This window comes from Blennius ocellaris (genome assembly GCF_963422515.1).
Source record: "Blennius ocellaris genome assembly, chromosome: 19".
In the NCBI taxonomy this organism is placed as follows: Eukaryota; Metazoa; Chordata; class Actinopteri; order Blenniiformes; family Blenniidae; genus Blennius; species Blennius ocellaris.
In genome coordinates, this window is record NC_137668.1 from 20,658,865 (window position 1) to 20,678,925 (window position 20,061).

The following is a 20,061-nucleotide window of genomic DNA, read 5'->3' on the forward strand; positions in this document are numbered from 1 at the left end:
ATCTCTGGACTTGGTTGATTCCTCTCGCCTGTGATAAATATGAAGGGATTGGCTCATGCACCTTCTGAGGTGTCCAATGTCATTGATATAGTGGCTTATCATTTGATTTTATTTGTACATAAATCTCCCAGTGGACTTTATTTTAATCTTATAGTCATAAGATAAAAATGCGATGTTACACGGACAAGAACTAGTGCAACTGAACTGATGGGACACAATTCTTGTATGCTTTGTATTATTTACTAACAACTTTTCTTTGTTTTGTTTCAGACAGGAAAGTCATCACACAAACACAAACAGTTCTACAATGTCAGTCCTGAATGTTATCATTTCACAAAGTGCAGAGATAGTTTCTCCAAGAGTTCATCCATCCATCCATCCATCCATCCATCCATCCATCCATCCATCCATCCAGTAGAACAAAATAAAAGTTGTTTGTTTAAAGTTCAGGAAACATATCGTGTATCCTACCACCGACCCTGGTTTGGACTGCCACTTTTCACACAAGTAATCTTTAACCTGCTTCAAAAATCAAACTGTAATTTTAAAGCATTATTTCTCTCTGAAGCACAAAATTGCCACTTTCACCTGGCTCCTTTTCCTCACACAAACTACGCCTACAGAGATTTCTATAAGCAGCCTTCTTTATAAACACCGCTTCAGCTGCAGTTTCTTCATTCAGACAGGGAGCAGCAGGAAGCAAACACTGTTGTTTGTGTTAAAAAAAAATCTATTCTTATAAAAGAGAAATAGCAGGGACCTTATGAAAGTACAGTACAATAGGTTTAAGCTGGATTGTCTTTGGAAAAGGGCAATTCAGCAAACAGAGACTAAGCAGTCAAAATCCATCCTTCTTTCAGCCCATCATTTGTATGTGAGCGTGGAAGGCAGTGTGGGGAAAGCCTATTCTTAAAATCAAACTTTGAAGAATTGAATACCTTGTATCACTGTTTCTCAATGCAGGGCTTAAAGGCCTGGTTAAAATAAATGAGTGATGATCAAGCCTGATAACAACCAATTCATTTGAATCTGGAGTGCTGTGCTAAAGCAGAAAGATGGGAGGAAAACATGAAGGATATTGGGCCCTGATGACCAGGTTTATGAAACACTGCCTTATACAATATTTTACTTTTCTTGAAAATATATTTAGCCATAAAACTAAAATACCATGGATGGTGCAAGTATTAAAACCAGTGAATAAAATCACACTCATGTGCTGGGTGATCATGTGGTCATTGTTTTTTTTTTTTATATATATATTTTCTTTTAATAGATATTTCCTTCTCGACCAAAGATGGTTCATCCTTCCAGCCAAGGGTCAAGATCCCAAATAGACCAATGCCACTGGCAGGGCTGAAAACTCTCTTCTTAACAGAGGCTAATTAAGCGTCTGAATCCAGACTTGATTGACAGGTAAACTATCACCACGCAGTGTATTTTTGTACCACTGTTCAAAAATGTGTCCATTGTCACGGAGGACATGGACGTGGTGACAACTGTCTGATGTGGCCAAATAAATCTGCCCTTGCAATGTTTTTTGTTTTTTTTTCTCCTTTACCCTCACAGTTCACATGTGCATTGCTTGGGGAGGGAAGTTGTTGCAGCTGGGAATCTCTATTTAATTGGATAGGGGACGCCAGCTTCTATATTAATACTGCTCACATAGGCGCACGCCCCGACAGCTGGCTCAACATGGTCACATGTTTGAGTGAATGACTGTGAATAGCAAATACCTAACACAAGTGAAAGCGCTGGAAACACATTTAAGTATTTTAAACAATGTGTCTTAAAGAGGGAGATGTCAAAGCAGATGCAAACTAAAAAGGGGGAAATGCACGTGGTAATATGGATGATATATCTGTTTGCTAACTTGTTCCTGTCTCTGCGCAGCCTGAGGGTCGTCCAAAGATATTCCGTTGGCCAAACCCACTTGTGTCCAGCCTCCACACTTTCCAAGGATCTGAAAGCCTTCTGAAGCAGTCTTCCAACAGAAGCAGAAGACACACAGAAAGTTTCCGCTCGGATGGATAGAAGTGTCTTTTGAGCTCCTGGAGCTGGGAAACTAAAGCAGGAGCGTGAACCCAAAGAAGGAACATCAAAGGCAGGAGGGAAAGAAATGGCCTGGATAGAAGACAGGAGTGATGTTGGTTTTTGATGGAAGTAGGAATAAGTTGGAAGTTGGCTGAGATCTTCCAGTAACTGTTTACACAGTGACGGGATGGGACTTTTTCAAAATTCTCAGTCCTCTTTACAGGAATGTTCACACTGCCATCTCATTTTAAGCCAGTTGAAGACGGAGGAGCAGATCTCATAACAAAGTTACAAAATCTTCTAAGGTAAACATGAACCTTCAAAGAGAAACAGTAAGAACTACACCAAATCATCAACCACCCTGCACTTCATCTCTCTGCAGACCGACATAGACAGAAAAGCACATGATGCTCACCAATTCAAAACACGCAGCCCAACAACACCCCCCCCAAAAAAAATCCATCCAGAAATCTTTACCTGCACACTTTGAAGTAAGAAGGTGAGTAAACCAGAGCAGCGAAGAAAAATAAATTTTTTTTAATTATATATTATATATATGAGCTTGTAAAATACTGTGAAAAGTGTTTCTGAAACTTACAAAAAAAAAGATTGGTTTCGTCAGGACCTCCTGTGATGTCAGTGAGTTGTTAGCAATTCCATCAAAGTGTCAAGGCTTTCTATTAAATGGATGTTCACAGGGTTTACGTGGACGCTCCCAGGGGTCCTTTGTCTCATAAGCCGCCTGCGAGTGGCCTGTTAAATCACAACATCTCAAATCTATCTGTTGACCCTTTGAACAGGGCTTAACTCTGCGGTGTTGTTGGTGGCCACTGGATAAAACTGATTCCTGGACATGCTGAACCATTTATCACAACATTTCCTCAACATGAAATTCCAAAGATCCATCTACACCATTTAATATTATTAAAGGACTGAGATAATTTGTACAAGTCTCTGTCTGTAAGGGACAAGGCCAAAGCTCAACACTGAGTGCAAGCAGTGCATTAAAGAAAAACATGATTCGCGACCTGATATTGCTGCATTGCCTCATGCAATGCAAATCAAACTGTATCATGCGATAATAGTATTTTTTATCTACAAGTTTATTTTGATCAATTTCAAAATATTCTCTCTAACATTTCTTGGCGTGTATTTACTTTTTTTTGTCTTATTATCGCTGACAATCATCTGTAATGTACATGCATAACAAGTACTATGAAATTAAAGTTTAATAGCTGTCAGCAGCGCGATATAAAATACTATTAAGAACAGACTGACTGATAAGAGAAAACATTCTTTTGGCCTACCCTCTTTGTGTAAACTCGACCAGTTCAATAGTTGGAACTGTGAACAGCCAAGTGACAGATTGACGGATGTGCACAAACCCTTCCCATAATGACTCTGGCCTGTGAGTGGCAGCCGCATCACTATTTCCCTGCATCCTGGTTAATGGGTCACCCCTGTACCCCTCGCTGTCATCAGCAGAGACGTATATTACACATTTTGACTTACAGCCTCATTGACTCCGGAAATAGCTCTCTTAACTCATTTCTGCTGGACTAACAAAAAGGCTGTTGGGTCATTTGATTACAGCCATTAAACTAACATGTGGCGTGGATGTTAACAGATGGTCCGAGTTATCTGGACCAGTCGCTTGGCCTGTCCCACAAAGGCGGCATTCTCCCACACAATGACTACTGCAGACTGCTGATTCGAGAAATAAGGCTGAAATGCAGAGCGCAGCACGAGGTAAATAGATGCTTATGGTAGCACGGATAGAGAGAGCGAGCAAAGAGAGCAAGAGAGAGAGAAGGACTAAGGAGGGGAGACAAGGAGAATGACTTATTCAAGGGGGAAGTGGGCAGTAAGAAACATGAAATTAGCACAAATAGATTATCTGTCTACTACAGGCAGGTCTAAGAGCAAGCCCAGCACTGTGGAGGAAGAGAGAGAGAGGGGGGGGGGGGGGGGGGGGGGTGAGAGAGAGAGAGAGAACAGAAGCAGATCGACTTTTTGTTTGTTCCTCCCTTTGGGGAGTTCCAATGGAGCCATCACTCACCAAATTGCTGATCTGTAGTTGGAACAGCTGCATCCGGAGCACACATGCACAAAACTACACAGCAATTAGGATGCACCAATACTGTGACCCGTGCATTGTGAGAGAGATGAAGTATCTAATCCTTTACAGATGGTGTATTTTTTATTTTTTATTTTTTTAACATCAAAGACTTCCCTTTATTGCACCACTGGGTGCCGTGCCAGTTTGTTATAGTACTGTGGGTTTGATGCAGAAATATAATACAGCAGTGACATTCCCTTAGTGATGATTCATCCTCAATAATGCACAACATTGCAATAAAAACACAACTGTCGACTTCTTGTTTTACACAAAATGCAATTATTAAAATGACTAATGTGCCCAAAAACACATTTTTCTCTGATCAATGTAAACTTACTACAACTCTTCCACTGCACTTGTCTTACACAATGGATCGTTGCAAGAAAATAAGTTAGAAATCAATGCAACACCACTATATTCCATTCCTACACCCTCTCAAAATCTGGCATCAACATGATCCACAACACCCCGACTCTAACCTCACCAGAGGCGGGTTGATAACAGGTTTGAGTGAGTCATGCCTGAGCTCCCTCATGCAGCCCATAGACCACATTATTACATTTCTGAAGCCGTTTCTTCTGACAGCGAATAATAATGCGGTTGGCAAAACACTACGATCAATGGTTTACTGTAAACACAATGAAACAGTCTTCCTATAATAAAACTGATATAGTGCCAGCAAAATTACCAGAAGACACTGATTTGTTTTTACATTGCACCAACAATAGCTCACATGAAATCATATTTTCCAACCCATTACATGTGTTAAGCTTGTGATTCACAACTTTTCTTTTCTTTTTTCCCACCTTGGAGTCCCCCAGACAGAAAGACCATGAACCCTTCATATCTGATATTTTATTTGTCCAAACATTAGAATTAAGCTGAATACTGGTGGACAAACAAACTCACATGAACATTAAAAAAATAACAAAACATTTTTTCTTAAATCAAACTCTTGTGAAGGTCGTCTAAAGTGAATTACTTTCACTGGTTTATCAGAAAAAAAACAACATGAAAATTGTTTGAATGTAAATGTGATGAATTTTGGGTCCATTCTGGCATTATTATCAGGATGTGTAACAAGTAGATGAAGACACCAAGTGGAGCCCATTTCACATTTCCAAATGATCTTTCCAGAATTAAAGCTATGACTGAACCGGAGCAATAGTTGAATACGTTGCTTGATCATCATTGAGGCTTTCCTTACATTAGGCTGAAGGGGGCCCAGAACAAAGAAGGTTAGTGTTTCAAATAACCAGTTTGCTTCTTTTAAAAGAAGTACTTGTCTGCTCTGCAGAAAGTGTGACTGTGGACCCCGAGGTTATTTCCCCATTCTCCAGCAATATCCCATAGCACACACGGTATATGCTTCAGCAAGTGAATGACAAGTACCGCAGGGGCAAGAGAGGCAAGGGCGGATTTGCAAAACAAATGTTCTTTATACTGCCAGAAGTTCAATGAAGCAAGAAACAACCTGGATATGTTGTTGATGATAAGGGGGACAGGTTTGAAACTAATAGAGCATAGAACAATTTGATTCTGGAATCAAAGGTTACTTAAAAAAAAAAAAAAAAAAAAAAAAAAGATTCTCTTGATAGATTTTCCCAATTAAAAACAACAGTTGTGATTAGAAAAAATAACCTCCATCGACATGTTTTCCTATTGCTTTTATGGTTTGGTGGTAAGTTTATCTGTAGGTTTATGGTGTTTAAACTGAGCTTATAATTATCTACATACACTAATCCTGGAACACAAAGACCATTAGAAAAAGAGAAATGAATTGAGACAGACAGCACAAGAGAAGACGATCTGAGAGCGAGAAAGAGCTCCTTTACTCGCCTGAATCTTCTTCAGGTTTAATTACACCATATTGATCACAGGCAGGCGGGAGGGGAGGGGTGCAGGGTGGGCTTTGGGTGGGGGAAGACGACACAGTTGGAAAAGGAATTGCAGGCTATAGTTACTGTAAAGCACGAGCCAGAGCAATTATTTCAAAGTCACACGGTGGATAATTAGAAAATCCTCCCAACTCTCTGTGCTTTCCTTCTCCGCACATCTGTACTGCAGATGCACAGAAACAATGAGGGTGTCAAATTCATTTAAGTCACCAGCCAGTATGCATTGTTCACAACCATCTCACAGCACCATGCCTGGTCTGATTTGAAATCCTCTATATCGATTTTTTCTCCTCCTTGCGCCTTCGGTCTGGTCCTTCCCAGTAATCAGCCATAATGGAATGGTCATGCATGATACTTCAGGCTTCCTTGTAACAACTTGTTACAGATGCAAGGAGGACTACTTCTGCGCACAAAAAAAAAAAAAGTGCTTCTCCTTTCTTTTCTAGGTTGACCTACTTTGGCAAAGAGCTTCGGTTCCTTTCTTTGTTTTTCACACCCTGTTGCAGCAAGCAGTGAGAAGCTGCACTACTGTATTTCCATCCACACACACACTCTCCCTCCTGATCCCGGCGGATGGTAACTCAGGCCAGCACAGTGAAATATGCCGGATTCACTCTCACTGCCCCTGCAAAATGTCTCTCGGCGAGTCTCACACAACTGTATTCGAGGGGTTAAGGAGCTTATGTCTCGTATTCGACGCATGGAGAAAGGGGCTGAGCAGTGATTCGCCACAGGAGGGGGGGGGGGGGGGGGGGGTGAATCCTTTCTGTGTAGAGTGTATCTCATTATGGATGAACTGTGTGTTACCTTTGGTAAACAGTGGGGAACATTTCTCAAGCGAGCGTCACTCTAAAAACAGCAGGCTGGTAAACGACCGCGGCCCAATGGTACCGCAAAGCCATCGCTCAAATCTACAGCCCCATAGGGATGAATGAGTTGGGTCATGATTAGTCAGATCGAATAAATAATCTGTGTATGTGACAGCATTCTTTGTTTCAGTATGTGCTGAATAGATGCCCTGTCCGGCTCTTTTGTGTTGGCGAATTCCCTCCAGTTATTTTTGCTGAATGACCTTCTCAATCACGGGAAAAGTCAAAAATTCCATTTCCGAGTGAGACATTCATTATCATAGCCCCTTTTGCTCAAGGGTGCCTGACCATTTACTGTGCATTGGAGTGATGTGTCCGGTGGTTGTACTTTCTTTTAATGGCATATTAAGAAAACCAACAAATTAGAGATTCATTACATTGCTTGAGGGCCTTTGACAATATTAATGCAAATAATGAGACAGCAGCAAACATATTACACTATAATTATGTATCAATCAGTGTCGGGTGGGGATGACAGCAGCTGCTGTCTGGTGTTTCAGTTTTTCCACACAACTGCCTTGGTAATGAAAAGTAATCTTCAACTGCTGAGACACAACTGCTAGTTTCCCTATCTGTACTCGTCTCCACACGCCCATCTCCGAGCAGCCCGTCTTCCACGCTTCTAACCATTCCCTCAGATTGCAGTGACGTTCGAGTACTCCACGTTTCAATACAATGGTTCTCTCATGTGCAAAGAGCAAAACAAGAGTAATTAAATCTCCATTCCTTCACCCCCCGTAACCACGTTCACATCTGTTAAAATGGGAAACCGCACAGTGTAAAACAGATTCACTTAAGACTATGCCCCAGTGACTCTTGTAGTAGCGTCAGAAAGCGGGGGAAGCTTTTGTCGGTCTTTCTGCTAACAGTATAATGGCATCTTGTTTTCATGTTATATGACCCTCTGTGGAATCTGTAAATCAAGTGCCAATTACGACGTGCAGTGACCTGACGGCTGCAATGCTACATCCAGTGCCTTCCACGGACTAATAGACAGCTGAGTGAATTTGGTGTCCAAAATAGAGTGCCTCAGCAAAGCGTGAGCAGCTCGGTTAATTAAGACATGCTGACAACGAGTGAACCTTGCACATCATTATAGATCCACTGTCACTAATTGGAAACAATAGTTAACGGTAAACACATTTTTCTCCACCGTTAGGCACCTGTACTGTGGTCACAACATTTGTGTAGAACATTGCTGATTTATTAAGCCACCAAATTTTTGTTGTTTTTTTGAGATACGACTGATCATTGCTCGATCAACCTGACAGGAACCCCCAAACTGTATCAGGAAACTCTATTTTCTCCACTTCAGTTGGCTGGTTCCAGGTCCACGCATAAAATGTGCAATATACTGGTTCAGTTAACATTTTCTCAATTGGAAACCAAATGTTAAATCAACCCCATAAGCTGAGAAGAGCTTGTGACTTACCTGCCCTGAACTTTGATGTCGGAAATGGCATAGAAGTATCTGGACAGGTTGTTCTCATCCACCATGGTAGCTCCCGTGGCAGGCCGGAGCAGGCGGACTCTCAGGTCGGTTATGGTGAAGAAGTCCCGCAGGTTCTTGGTTGTGTCCAGCTGTCCGTAAAGCGAGGCCATGTTGTGGAGCCGAGGTCCGGCGAACAGTGCAAAGCGGTCCTTGATCTCAAAGCGCACAGTTTTGTCATACTTCCACACGTATCCTCGGGAGTACTCCTCTGTGCAGATGATGTCCAGCAGGGTGTGCTGAGTCAGGTCCTGCGCTGTTTTGGGCTCCATTGTGAAGGCGTCCAGGCAGTCGGTGGCGTAAAACTGGTACGGCTGCCAGGTCCGCCCGTAATCCAGCGATTTTTCGAGGACCATCTGTTCTGGCCGGCCTGACTCGAAGGTGAGGACGATGTCATCAGTCAGCTCAATGGTCTTGTTCCAAGATAGTGTGATGTTGACGAGGAGCGCCTTGGGGTACTTCTTCCAGGAGGTGGACTGCCAGAAGGTTGTGGGATTACGGCCCTCGATGTCAAACATGAGCTCTGGAGGGTGGGCCAGCTCCTCCGTGCTGGCATCACATTCATTGTTACACATGTAAGGATTCTCCTGCACAGAAAGAGAGCAGAGGAAGAAAAGGAGAAGAAGAGGAAGGAATGAAGAACTGTTAGCTGTACCAAGATAAAATAAAGGAGGAGGTCATTTTCACCTGATCACAGTAAAATGTAATTTAAGATGCAGCTCATAGCAAGATCCTTGAGGATGCTGGGTAAGACTATTGCTAAAATTGGTATAACATGATGGATTTCTATTTTAACATCTCTGTTTAATAACTTTGGCACATAAACACCTTAAATGATTGTTATTAGGTGAAACTAAAGCTGAAAAGTTGTTGAAATCCTCCATAGACTTGACAAGTACGGACATATTGGAACTCAAACTCTTCCAAAGTCTCAAGTGTTTCTTATCTATAGAACCCAAGCTTAAGTTTGGCCTCCAGTTGATGATATTTCTGACTGAATTTTGAGGATATTTCTTCAGGTGGAAAATAGTCTTGGGCTTGTGGGGTTAAGAGACCTCAGTGTGAGAAAGGCCTCTTAGGTCTCAAATCCAAACACCTCATTAGCAAAGTTTTGTATTTGGGTTTGTTTTTTTTTTAAAGCCGTGAATTCACATCAGAACATCTGAAGCTGCAAAGCCTTTTGTCACGGATTTATTTTTAAAGATCTGACAACTCCTCCGTTAACTTGTCATCAGAGTGATTTTATTGCATTGGCACACGACAACTCCAAATATCATGTCATGTCATTCACAGTCTGTAAGATGTCAACAATCCCCTGCCTGCCAGTGTTGGAGTCATATAAACAGTACGCTCTATGTGAAAACAAATCAATTGCGTTAATTGATTTCATGAGAATACTTTACAAAAGTGCAGAAAAATACAGGCAAGTATCGCTTCGTACAACTTGATTAACCAACACAGGATTTTCACTCCCAAAACGAGCATCTCAAATGTTGGTAGGCTTTTAATGTTGTGTTAAGTTCAAGCTAGAAAAACAGTCACGTTGCTCTCTTAACTCGGAATTTCTCTTGCAGTTTTCAGATTCTCCTCGCAAGCTGTAAATTCATCAGTCCCAAAGCTTGAAAGAGGTCTTTCCAAAAACATTTGTCCGATTTACCACAAATCATTACCAGGCAATGTTCTCTCTCTTTGCTCCCTGGGGGCTCGATCTAGCTGTCAGGGGGAGGAGGCACTCCTCCACGAGGACCTTTCAAGTGCTACAAGCTCCAATTTATCAGGACAAGATAATCCACTACTTGATTAGGTGGAAGATGTCACCCTGCGAGTGTGTGTGTGTGTGTGTGTGTGTGTGTGTGTGTGTGTGTGTGTGTGTGTGTGTGTGTGTGTGTGTGTGTGTGTGTGTGTGGAGGGGGAAAGTGCGGCAAAGTGATGTGGAAACAGCAAGCGGAGCAGGCGACTGATGTAAGACAGTCTAACGAAGCAGCGAGGCAGAGATCGACTAAGTTAGAGAGAGAAGCGGCGCCATTCTGCTAATAAGCTTTGCAAGTTTCTCTCTGTCCTCCAAGGCAAGGTGACAATGAAACAGGGCTCTGTCAGGGCTTCTGACTGTTGGAGGGCCCCATTAATATCCTGTCTGGACGATCCCCTGCAGGCTTCCCCCCCCCCCCCCCCCCCCCGACACTGAACAGCAGTGGTTGGGGGGGGTTAAAGAACCAAGGCAGGCTGGCGGTGGAAAATTCCACTTAGATTTTAGTATACCATCTCATGGTGGGAGGTTAGGTGTGCCATTAACTGCAGCATCTGGTGCACTGTGTATCCACAGACAGATGTGTAATAACTCATCAGCGACAGTTATGCGTGCTTAGGGGGTGTGGACAGTCTCTAAAAAACACACTTGGCATGCGGGACGGTTGACAGCATTGTGGCGGCTTGTTGGGAACGTTCATTCAGGGAGGAAGACACAATATTGAAGGTAGAGTGCCCCCTTTGAAATATAAATTTAGATCTAAATTTAGAAGAGAAGATGCATATTCATAATTGTACTCTTTATTGGTGGGAATATTTATCTTTTCCCTTGCATTTACAATGTATTGATAGCTTTAGATTTTATGACTGTAGAATTGTCAACAAATGACACTCAGCAAGCTGGTAGATCGTGTCTGTGATGGGATGGTGACATGTGAATGCAAAGCTCTATTTCTATGCTTTTTGGTGGCTTTTTGAGTTTTCAAGGTATGTCATGTCCAGCAGTAATGATAATGAGATGTACACAACAGTCATTGTGTCTCCTACCTCTTTTATACATTTTTGTTTCTTAATATCATAATTCAGATATAAAGATGTAAATCTTAAAAAAGTCCCTAAAAAAACATTATTAGAAATGAATTCCTTCTATACACAAACTCAGTTATAAAGAAAAATCTTCATCACTTTAACGCTCTAAAAAGCAAAAGCACTTGATATGTGTGTTACATTGTGGATAATTACATGACTTTTATTGCAGATGTGAATTTAATTCATAAGTAAACAGCAAAGACTGAAGTGTCAGATTAGTCAAATAAATTTCATCTCACTATTAAGACCTAAAAATATAATTTACATAAGTTGTTGAAAAACTAAAGCATACTCAATATTAAAAAAAAAAAAAAAAAAAACGTTTAGTTTATATATAACCATAAAATGTCATATGTCACCTTCAGCCCAGAGAAAGGTAGTGTTTTTTTTTTTTTTTTACCTTTAATAGAAAAGTCACATTATGACCTACAACATGTGAAGCCTTGTAAGAGAAAAAGCTGAACGCAGTTCTTGGTGTGTTCATGACAGTAATTATATTGAATCTGAGGTTAAACTCTTCTAATAAGGCAGAAGTGATGGTCAGCGAGAGCTGTTACACACACATTCATGCACACACACTGCCGTGCCCACCAGTACATCCCTGTAATCAGACAAAGATGTATCCCTATCGATCCCTGTGGCCGAGCCACTGAAAATCTGCTGTGCGTAGCACCTGGCAGGCCTGGCCAGTGGTCCAGTGACCCCCCCTCCCCCCCGAACACACAGGTTAAGAACCTTTCATTACCGTCTCCCCCGCTTCCCGCCTAACAACAAAATACTGCCTTTATGAAGATCGATACCTTCACCGGTCTGCTGGAGAAGAGCAAGGAGATAAAGCGCTGAGTATACGGCCTCATGAAAATCAATATCAGACTCCTGTGTTTTACTGTACGGGGCCACTGAGGGCTCCGATATCGAAATTAATGGCTTGGCACACATTAAAACAATTGACAGCACTCGGCACGACAACAGCAGCATTTCTGTAATTACACGAGATGTTCCTATTAATCCCAATGTGATGATAAGTGGCCTCGGTGGGGGGGGGGGGAAGGCAGCCACAGCAGATTATTACAAAGCCCACTGCGAGGTCGCCGGAGTGGATAGGTCATGGTAAATTGGCACTAATAGAGATGCCATAGAGGCGCCCAAAACACGGCAGTTTAATCCGATTATTAGCATTGTGATGTGGAGCGATAGTGTGAGGGAGCAAGTGTCCGTGTGTGTGTGTGTGTGTGTGTGTGTGTGTGTGTGTGTGTGTGTGTGTGTGTGTGTGTGTGTGTGTGTGTGTGTGTGTGTGTGTGTGTGTGTGTGTGTGTGTGTGTGTGTGTGTGTGTGTGTGTGTGTGTGTGTGTGTGTGTGTGAGTGTGTGTGTGTGTGTGTGTGTGTGTGTGTGTGTGTGTGTGTGTGTGTGAGTGTGTGAGTGTGTGTGTGCAGGTGGGTGCTCATATATCAGCAAGTATGTGGCTGTGGGTGGATTTCACAAATCATCAGGAAGCTGCTCTAAATTCCTTTGGCGTCGTCCCCATTATTGTCAAACTGTTCAGGCTAATTTAACCAACTGACTAGAGGAATAAAAATCAGCAGTGCTGCAACGTAGTGGATAATGAATTAGCCTAATCTCATTCAGCTGCACTCCGCAGACCGGCATTATTTGTAGTGTTTCAGTCACGGGGAAGTGTTTTTCACTTGTTTTGCCAAACAAGCCTTTTACACGTGTTAGAGGGAACAATTTGCTGATGCACTCCGAGGCAACATTTGACAAGATCTGAAGACATCCAACCTGCAAACAAGGCACATTTTTTTTGGCCACTTATCTCGAGATGTGACGTCTCTCCATCTTATCCTGAGAGCCTGTAACTGCCACAGTTCAATCGCACACAATCGGTCACTGTCAGCACTACGATACTGATGTTGAATCTGGCGTCAATCAAACTAGTTAACTGAAAAGGTATTCCATTCACCCATTCGTCTCCTATATTCCTTCACAAGGTACCGAACGCAGCTGACTATAAACACAGAATCATTCTTAAGGGCAATATTTATTTTGTAATTACCCCCCCCAAACACACGTGTCTGGACTGTGGGAGGAAAGCAGAGAATGTGGAGGCCATGAACAAGGAGAACATACAAATTCTAAACATAAAAGTGTCAATCATTACCCCACAGTACGGCCCTGAGAACTTCAAGATCATTTGATTTTGACTGAGAAAACTGAGTTTAAAGAATACGAAGAGCATTTTATATTGATAAAAACCTGATGAAAAATATAGAACATGTTTAAAAAAAAGTTCAAAATGTATTTGAATTCCATTCAGGCAGAGGCTATCTTAGTGTATTTTTCTGTTTTATTTCCATCATCCATCCATCCATCCCTCCCTCCATGCATATTTCTATATTCGCCGAGACATTGAAGAATATGTAAATACATTTCTCACCACTATTCAGAATCCTCTATCTGAATGCATGTTCCACATTGTGGTCCACAAGACTAATGACACACTCCCTCCTGTATCACAACAAGTGATGACCTTCAGCCTTCTGTGAAAAGGTTTTTCTCACACAAAGAGATTTTCTTGATTGGTTTCTGTTCTCGGATCAGCAGTCACAGAAGCTGGACGCAGGACTAACAGTGAATTGATAGGAGGACACATACATACAGACAGGGAAGCTGGGAAGAGCAGATTATTAGGGTTAAAATAAGATATGACCGTGATGGCCGACAGCCTTGGCCTGGTCACACTGAAACCGCTGATGGAAGAGGGGACTTGGGGGAATATAAATTTACTAACTGCCGACAAGCCATCTGGATGGATGGGCTCACACCAATCAAAGCAATCCGCTTGTGTGACAGATGTCCCAGACTTGGAACCCAGGTGGCAAATTGAATCTGCACTCTATCGTTTCTACCTTGCCTCATCTTTTCTTTTTCCTCTGCTCTTTTTTTATTTCATTTTAGACTTTTCCAACACCTTTCATTTTAAAAGTGACCCAAAAGGAAGAAGCACTTTAAACATGACATGAGTTAACGGAAAAGAAATGCTGAGTGTTATTTGCTTACACTTCACACCCTTTGTGGGGAGGTGAACTACTCAAAGTTTACCTTAATCTCTCTGCAGCTATGAAGGATAAATGGATGGAAAGTCATTTCATTGCTTCCTATGATCACAAGCCTAAAGTTATTGATTCCAAGGGGAAATTATTTCTCCACATTGAACCCATCCTATTCATATTTATCCTTTAACCACACATCCTAAGAGCAGTGCCCAGGGAGCAGTTGGGAAGGGTTAAAGGCCTTAAAGGCTCAATAAACCCATCAATATGTGGGATATATACCAGCAATATACAGGTCACATGCTTGTTTCTCTAACCTCTGTGGCTGTCAGACAATATCTGAGTGATATTTGATTTCTGTACATTTTGTTGGTGGAAGCTCTTCGAAGGTGCACATTTCAGATTTGATTGATATTTTTTCAGAGCCAAACCCCGAAGCAAGTGCTGAATTTGGTGCAAAGAAGAGATACCCATGAAGTTGTTTTTGCATTAGTAATAGTTAAGGGAATTAGTAAGTACCCTCGAGTGTAGGGTGAGTCATCAGACATTTGACACTGATCTACAGGAAGAGTACAGATGAAAAGACAAACTGAAAATACTTCATTATAACTTCTCATTTAGATAAAATCAAGTGGAAAAAGAACAATAAGACAGGATAAAAAGTTAGAAATTGTATTTTTCATGTGATATTGGACTTCGAAACACACTCTGATTGCTTGTGATTGACAAACGATAACTATAGCCTGCAATTTCCTTTTTGAGTTTCAATAGTTGTTCTTTACCGAATGAACAAAAACTGCAAAATAGATTTTAGACTTTGCCTCTTAGTGGCATTTAATTCATTACAGCTTTTCTTTACTGACACCGAGACCCTCTTCAAAACAAGCATGACACACATTCTACCTGCTGCACATAGAAACTTGTTTTTATCGCTTAATACATTTTCTCCATTAAAAATTTGTATTTAAAGAGTTGCAGAGCATTTTGGATCTGAAACACCCTGACTTCAACATTCAGAGATTTGAAGAGCCTAAAATCAATACTAAGTAGTTTTGTTTCATTAACCGCTTCATGTGGGGTTTATTATTTGTGCCGACGCAGTATTATTAGAAGTAAATTGAAAATTAATTAAATCACAAAAGAATTTTGAGAGGTGCTCGCAATATCTGAGTAACTGGTGTGGCAATCAGTGTGAACTTGTGTGCCTTTTACAAAGGAAAGTAGAACTGTGCATTTTCTCTATTAAAAAGGAAAATTAAATGTATTTACACATCTCAATCAAGAATAAGGAACAAGGATGAATTATTTCTTATGCTATTCGTGGGCATCACAAGACTGGACTCAACAACAGAAGTAATGTAGAGATTTTACAACACTTAATTTGCTCACTTTCAATAAGAAATCAACTCTATTAGAAACATTCAGTGATGACTGGTGTCAATCGTTTAATATAGATTTTAACAGAAATAAATTTAATGACTTACTAAAACTTGATATTCATGTATGTTAGAAGACTGGACAAAAATAAAAAAATAAAAAATACCCTGGTTCAGACACACACAGCCGCAGTTGGCTGAGCAGCATCCACCCAACCAAGAACTATCCTTCCTCCGGTGTCCTTGTGTCACAACAGTCAGACAAAGACAGATGGAGAGGGACTGGAAGGAGCTGGTCACGGAACATATCAATGCCAAAGCTAAGCAGTTCTTGCTGGCTCCAGTTTTCAATATCTGGTATAAAAACACAATTTTCTTTCATGATATTTTGCCATAAATAAAAGCTACAGTATCTGAATTATTCCCCTCATCATTAATACAACAAAAAATATCATCATACTGTACTTTAATATAGTTAAATATAATTATTTCAGTTACTTGACCAGCATTGGCATATTTTATGTTTAATATTACTTTTGCATGAAATCAGCAAAAGTACGGATTTTTCACAATCATCCGAGACAACTTCTTTGCACCGGTAATGCAGAATCGCTCCCACCTTCTACCAAGTAATGTCTAATCTCTGTCCTTACGTCTGCCTTGTTCTTTCCCTCAGGTTTCTATCTGTCCTTCAGCAAGGTGTGTGTATGTATACGAGGCTATATGTGCATGTGTGGGACTGGGAGGTTGGGAGTTAAAGCCATCCCTGCTGCATTAATGAGACCTTGTGTTCCACAATAGATTTCTTCACCCCGACCCAGGGGCTTGATTGAAGTAGTGCTCTCTCTCACTTTCAAAAACCTCTCTCTCTCTCTCTGTGTCTCTCTCTCTCTATCTTCAGTCATGCCAACACCTTCCCTGGACCCCCCCCCCCCCTCTCTCCCTCTCTCTCTCTCTCCATCTCGCTTCTTTCCCATGGTGATGGGTGGTGCAGACAGAAAGAGGAGCTTAACCTGGACGTGAAATGAATATTGGATGCCAGTGTGACAGATTACAGTGGTAATAGACACCCAGGCCAAATCCTGACAAGGATTACAATCATATTTTCAAATGGCTCAGGGTCGGCCGGAGGTCACCCGGTCTGGACGGCAGTCAACAAGGCGGAGGGGGACCTTGCAATCACCGACTCACACATCCCGACACACATCGAGTGCCAGCTATGCGAGAGATCAGGCATGATTTCAAGATATGCTCAGAGATTTGCCAAATTCTTCTCATAAATGCTTAAACTATTTCTACAATTAAGTGGTAAATGAACACGTGCAATGAGAAATATAAACATATACATGATACAGTGGTACACTATCTTCAAGTTTGACAAATCAAAGCATGACGAGTCTGAGGAATGTGCTTACGTGTTGCTTTGCTAGTACTTAAAGTATATGAGAGGATCAATACAAATTTGATGTACTATTTTGCTTTGCCTACATGCAGGAGCTGCACCAAACAAACACGATCAGCCTACAACAATGTTCAAATGCATGGGAGAATGGAAAATAGCCTTTATCTAAAGAGAACATTTGACCTCTGTCGTCACTTCTTTAAAGCAGCTTAAAATGATTGTTCAACTCACTGATGGTGATGACAACACAGAGAACTTTCGCAGTGTTGAGATCAGTGTGTTCAACATACAGAGATGGCCTGATGGGGGATCCAAAAGCAAACTTTGTTAACAGAAGATGACCCACTCTCCCAACTAAGCCAAAGCCACCCATGTAATCGCACACAACTTTAAATAACTCCAGAAAAAGTAAGAAAGTTTGTATTCCACCTACAAAGTGCCTCTCGGCGTGATATCTGCCCACATATGTACTCACAGACCAACACCCCCACCGAAACGCAGCAGCTTGACACAGACCGTAGACCGACAGGCTCAAAGGGTCCGACAGATTAAATATGCTGTTTTGTAGCACTACTGGGGGAAATCCAGAAGCGATCTGAGGCAGTGTGCTGCACCGTTCAGCTACCTTAAGCACTGGAGTGTGGGCCGCCCGGTCGAATGAGGGGAGGTTATGAGGTGAGACGATGTGTAAATGTCCTGGCGATGCGTTCATCACCATCGCCGGCAGACATTTAGGAGATTCATGAGCCTTAAAACAATGGCGGGGAAAGCCTTCTGCACGCAGCCTCTGCACATTGAGAGGATATAAAAACAATTTTATATTCCATTATCTTTTTGTAAGGCAATGCAGGCCCCACCGGGTACCAGTGGAATGTGGTTTGGAGGACAGGACGATAACCCCTGCTTAAGAGATGGTATATTTGCGAAAGCGAGGCGAGTGCCCATCAAATGCCATCACTGAGGGATGGAAGTGTGCAGACGATTACGTTGACAGACTAATGGTCCACCTCCAATACACCTGCACTGTATTTTGACACATTTAACCTGAAGTTAAGGAAACGTACTCCTGCAACACTGCGGATGCGCTTCACCGCAATCTCTTTATTGTATCTGCGTGAGCACACACTTTTCATTTGAGGACGATAAGGAGTCGGGTAATGTGGAAAGGCCTCTCGATCTGACTATCAAAGGAGTGATACCGCGGATGATGTCTGGCAGCGTGAAAAGAAACCGCATCCAGCAGTACACGGAGGACTTAAAACAACTTTCAAGTTCATTTGAATGCATTCTAAACCGGATTCTAATTTGATCAACTTTTCCGACACCCATGTTTGTAATTATTTCGTCTTACACTGTAACAGTTTGGCAAATCATTTTCACTTTCAGAAAAAAAAGTCGAGAACCGCTGATTTACACAGCACAGATTTACAGACCAATTATATTGCCAAGCTTGATTCTTTATTCATATTTACCCAAGAGAAATGGAGGGAAATTTGGAATACTCCCTGGCACCGGTTACAGACTTCACGGATGATAATCATTATATAAAATCTGTGAATGGTGAAATATTCAACATCTGTGTAGCTTAAAATACTAAAAATATTTGGGGAGTTGCCGCCTGTGCCAAACCAGGAATGGATCAGTGTTATTTTCTGCCGCCACTAAGACAAGCGTCGTCCGTCTCTCATGAAGATGACATTTCTATCGTGAGCCAATACGCTGGGGCATGATCGATCTGCTGCCCGACGCAGTGCCACATCTCTCAATCAAACTGTCCTGTCAGATGAAACGAAGACTTTACAATTCTTCACTACACATTAGGGCCTGAAAACAAGACCGGCCTGTCGACATGATCGCCCCTTATCTTTTAGCCGAGAAATCCCTCAGGACTTTGACATGGTGGAGCCGAGGCTATATCAGTCTCTCACTACTCTCCCTTCCATCGCCACCCCTGTCTCTCTCACCATCTCTCAATCTGCTGGTATATTTTAATGGTATAATAGTGCTACGTATCCGACATTGAAGCCCTCCAGAGAGACATGGATCACTGTCACCTTGACCAAGCTGAGAGGCTAACCCAAGCACAGGGAGCTGCTCCGGCGTCCTCCCCGCGGACGCCAACCCCAGCCCGCCTTTCAACAATAAGCCTACCTGGTGAATTAGTGCAAAAAAAATCATTTGCTATCCTGGTGCCAAAGGGGGAAAGAGTGAAAAGCACGGGGCAATATAACAGTTACAACAAAGGGCATGGATGTCAATTCATGTTGTTGTGGCAAAGTGCTGCTTTCAACGCAGTGAATCATATGAGAGTAAACAGGCAAAAAGGTAGAAACACAACATCTGAGCATTTGACATTCAGCATATCCAAAGAATTTCACCCCAAAAGTGAAACATAACTGGATTCAGGGACGCGGTAATATATGCAGCAAGCAGCAGGTTAAACATGCACGCCCACTTCAGTGCCTCATGTGCACAAAGCAGCCAATTCAATTAACTAGCGCGGCAAGACAGGAAATAAAAACCTCATGAAACCTCTGATCCTCCTCCGCCGCCACTGTGCGGTTCGAGGTGTGTTGTGTGGGCTCAATCGCAGCGCCGCGACTTCTGTCTGCTCATGCACGTAGCATGTACATTTTAAATACTTTTCAGACCGACGCTCTCCTGCTGTCATGTCAAACACGCCCCTGGAAAAGGCTGGAAGGCACGGGGGCCGCTGCGGGACGTCATTGTAGAGGCATGCTTTCTGCCGCTTGTAGTTAATCACCGCATGACCGTGTGATCTTTCCTGCCACGCCACTGACCGTGGGAAGGATGAGACTTCCAGCTCGCGAGTCATGCGCTGCCTCGTTGGTTTAAAGCAATCAGAACTTGAATACCGTTTTTAACGTCTTTCAACAATTCCTGCTTTTTTGTCCTTTTAACTGGGCTTTTTGAGTTTTTTTAAAGAAGACTTTGAGTCTGAGTCATGGTGGGGCGAGATCGGGGGTCAAA

At 42.1% G+C, this 20,061-nt stretch overlaps 1 protein-coding gene across 3 annotated transcripts in view; it reads right to left on the bottom strand.

Annotated features, from left to right (window-relative positions):
• The window catches only part of ntng1a (netrin g1a), a 108,346-nt gene that overhangs the window by 47,317 nt on the left and 40,968 nt on the right, over positions 1 to 20,061 (bottom strand). For all 3 annotated transcript variants that reach the window (XM_080514885.1, XM_080514884.1, XM_080514886.1), the window contains exon 3: positions 8,350 to 8,993. In XM_080514885.1, coding sequence (XP_080371011.1) covers positions 8,350 to 8,993 — 644 coding nt within the window. The remainder of the gene's footprint in view (positions 1 to 8,349; positions 8,994 to 20,061) is intronic.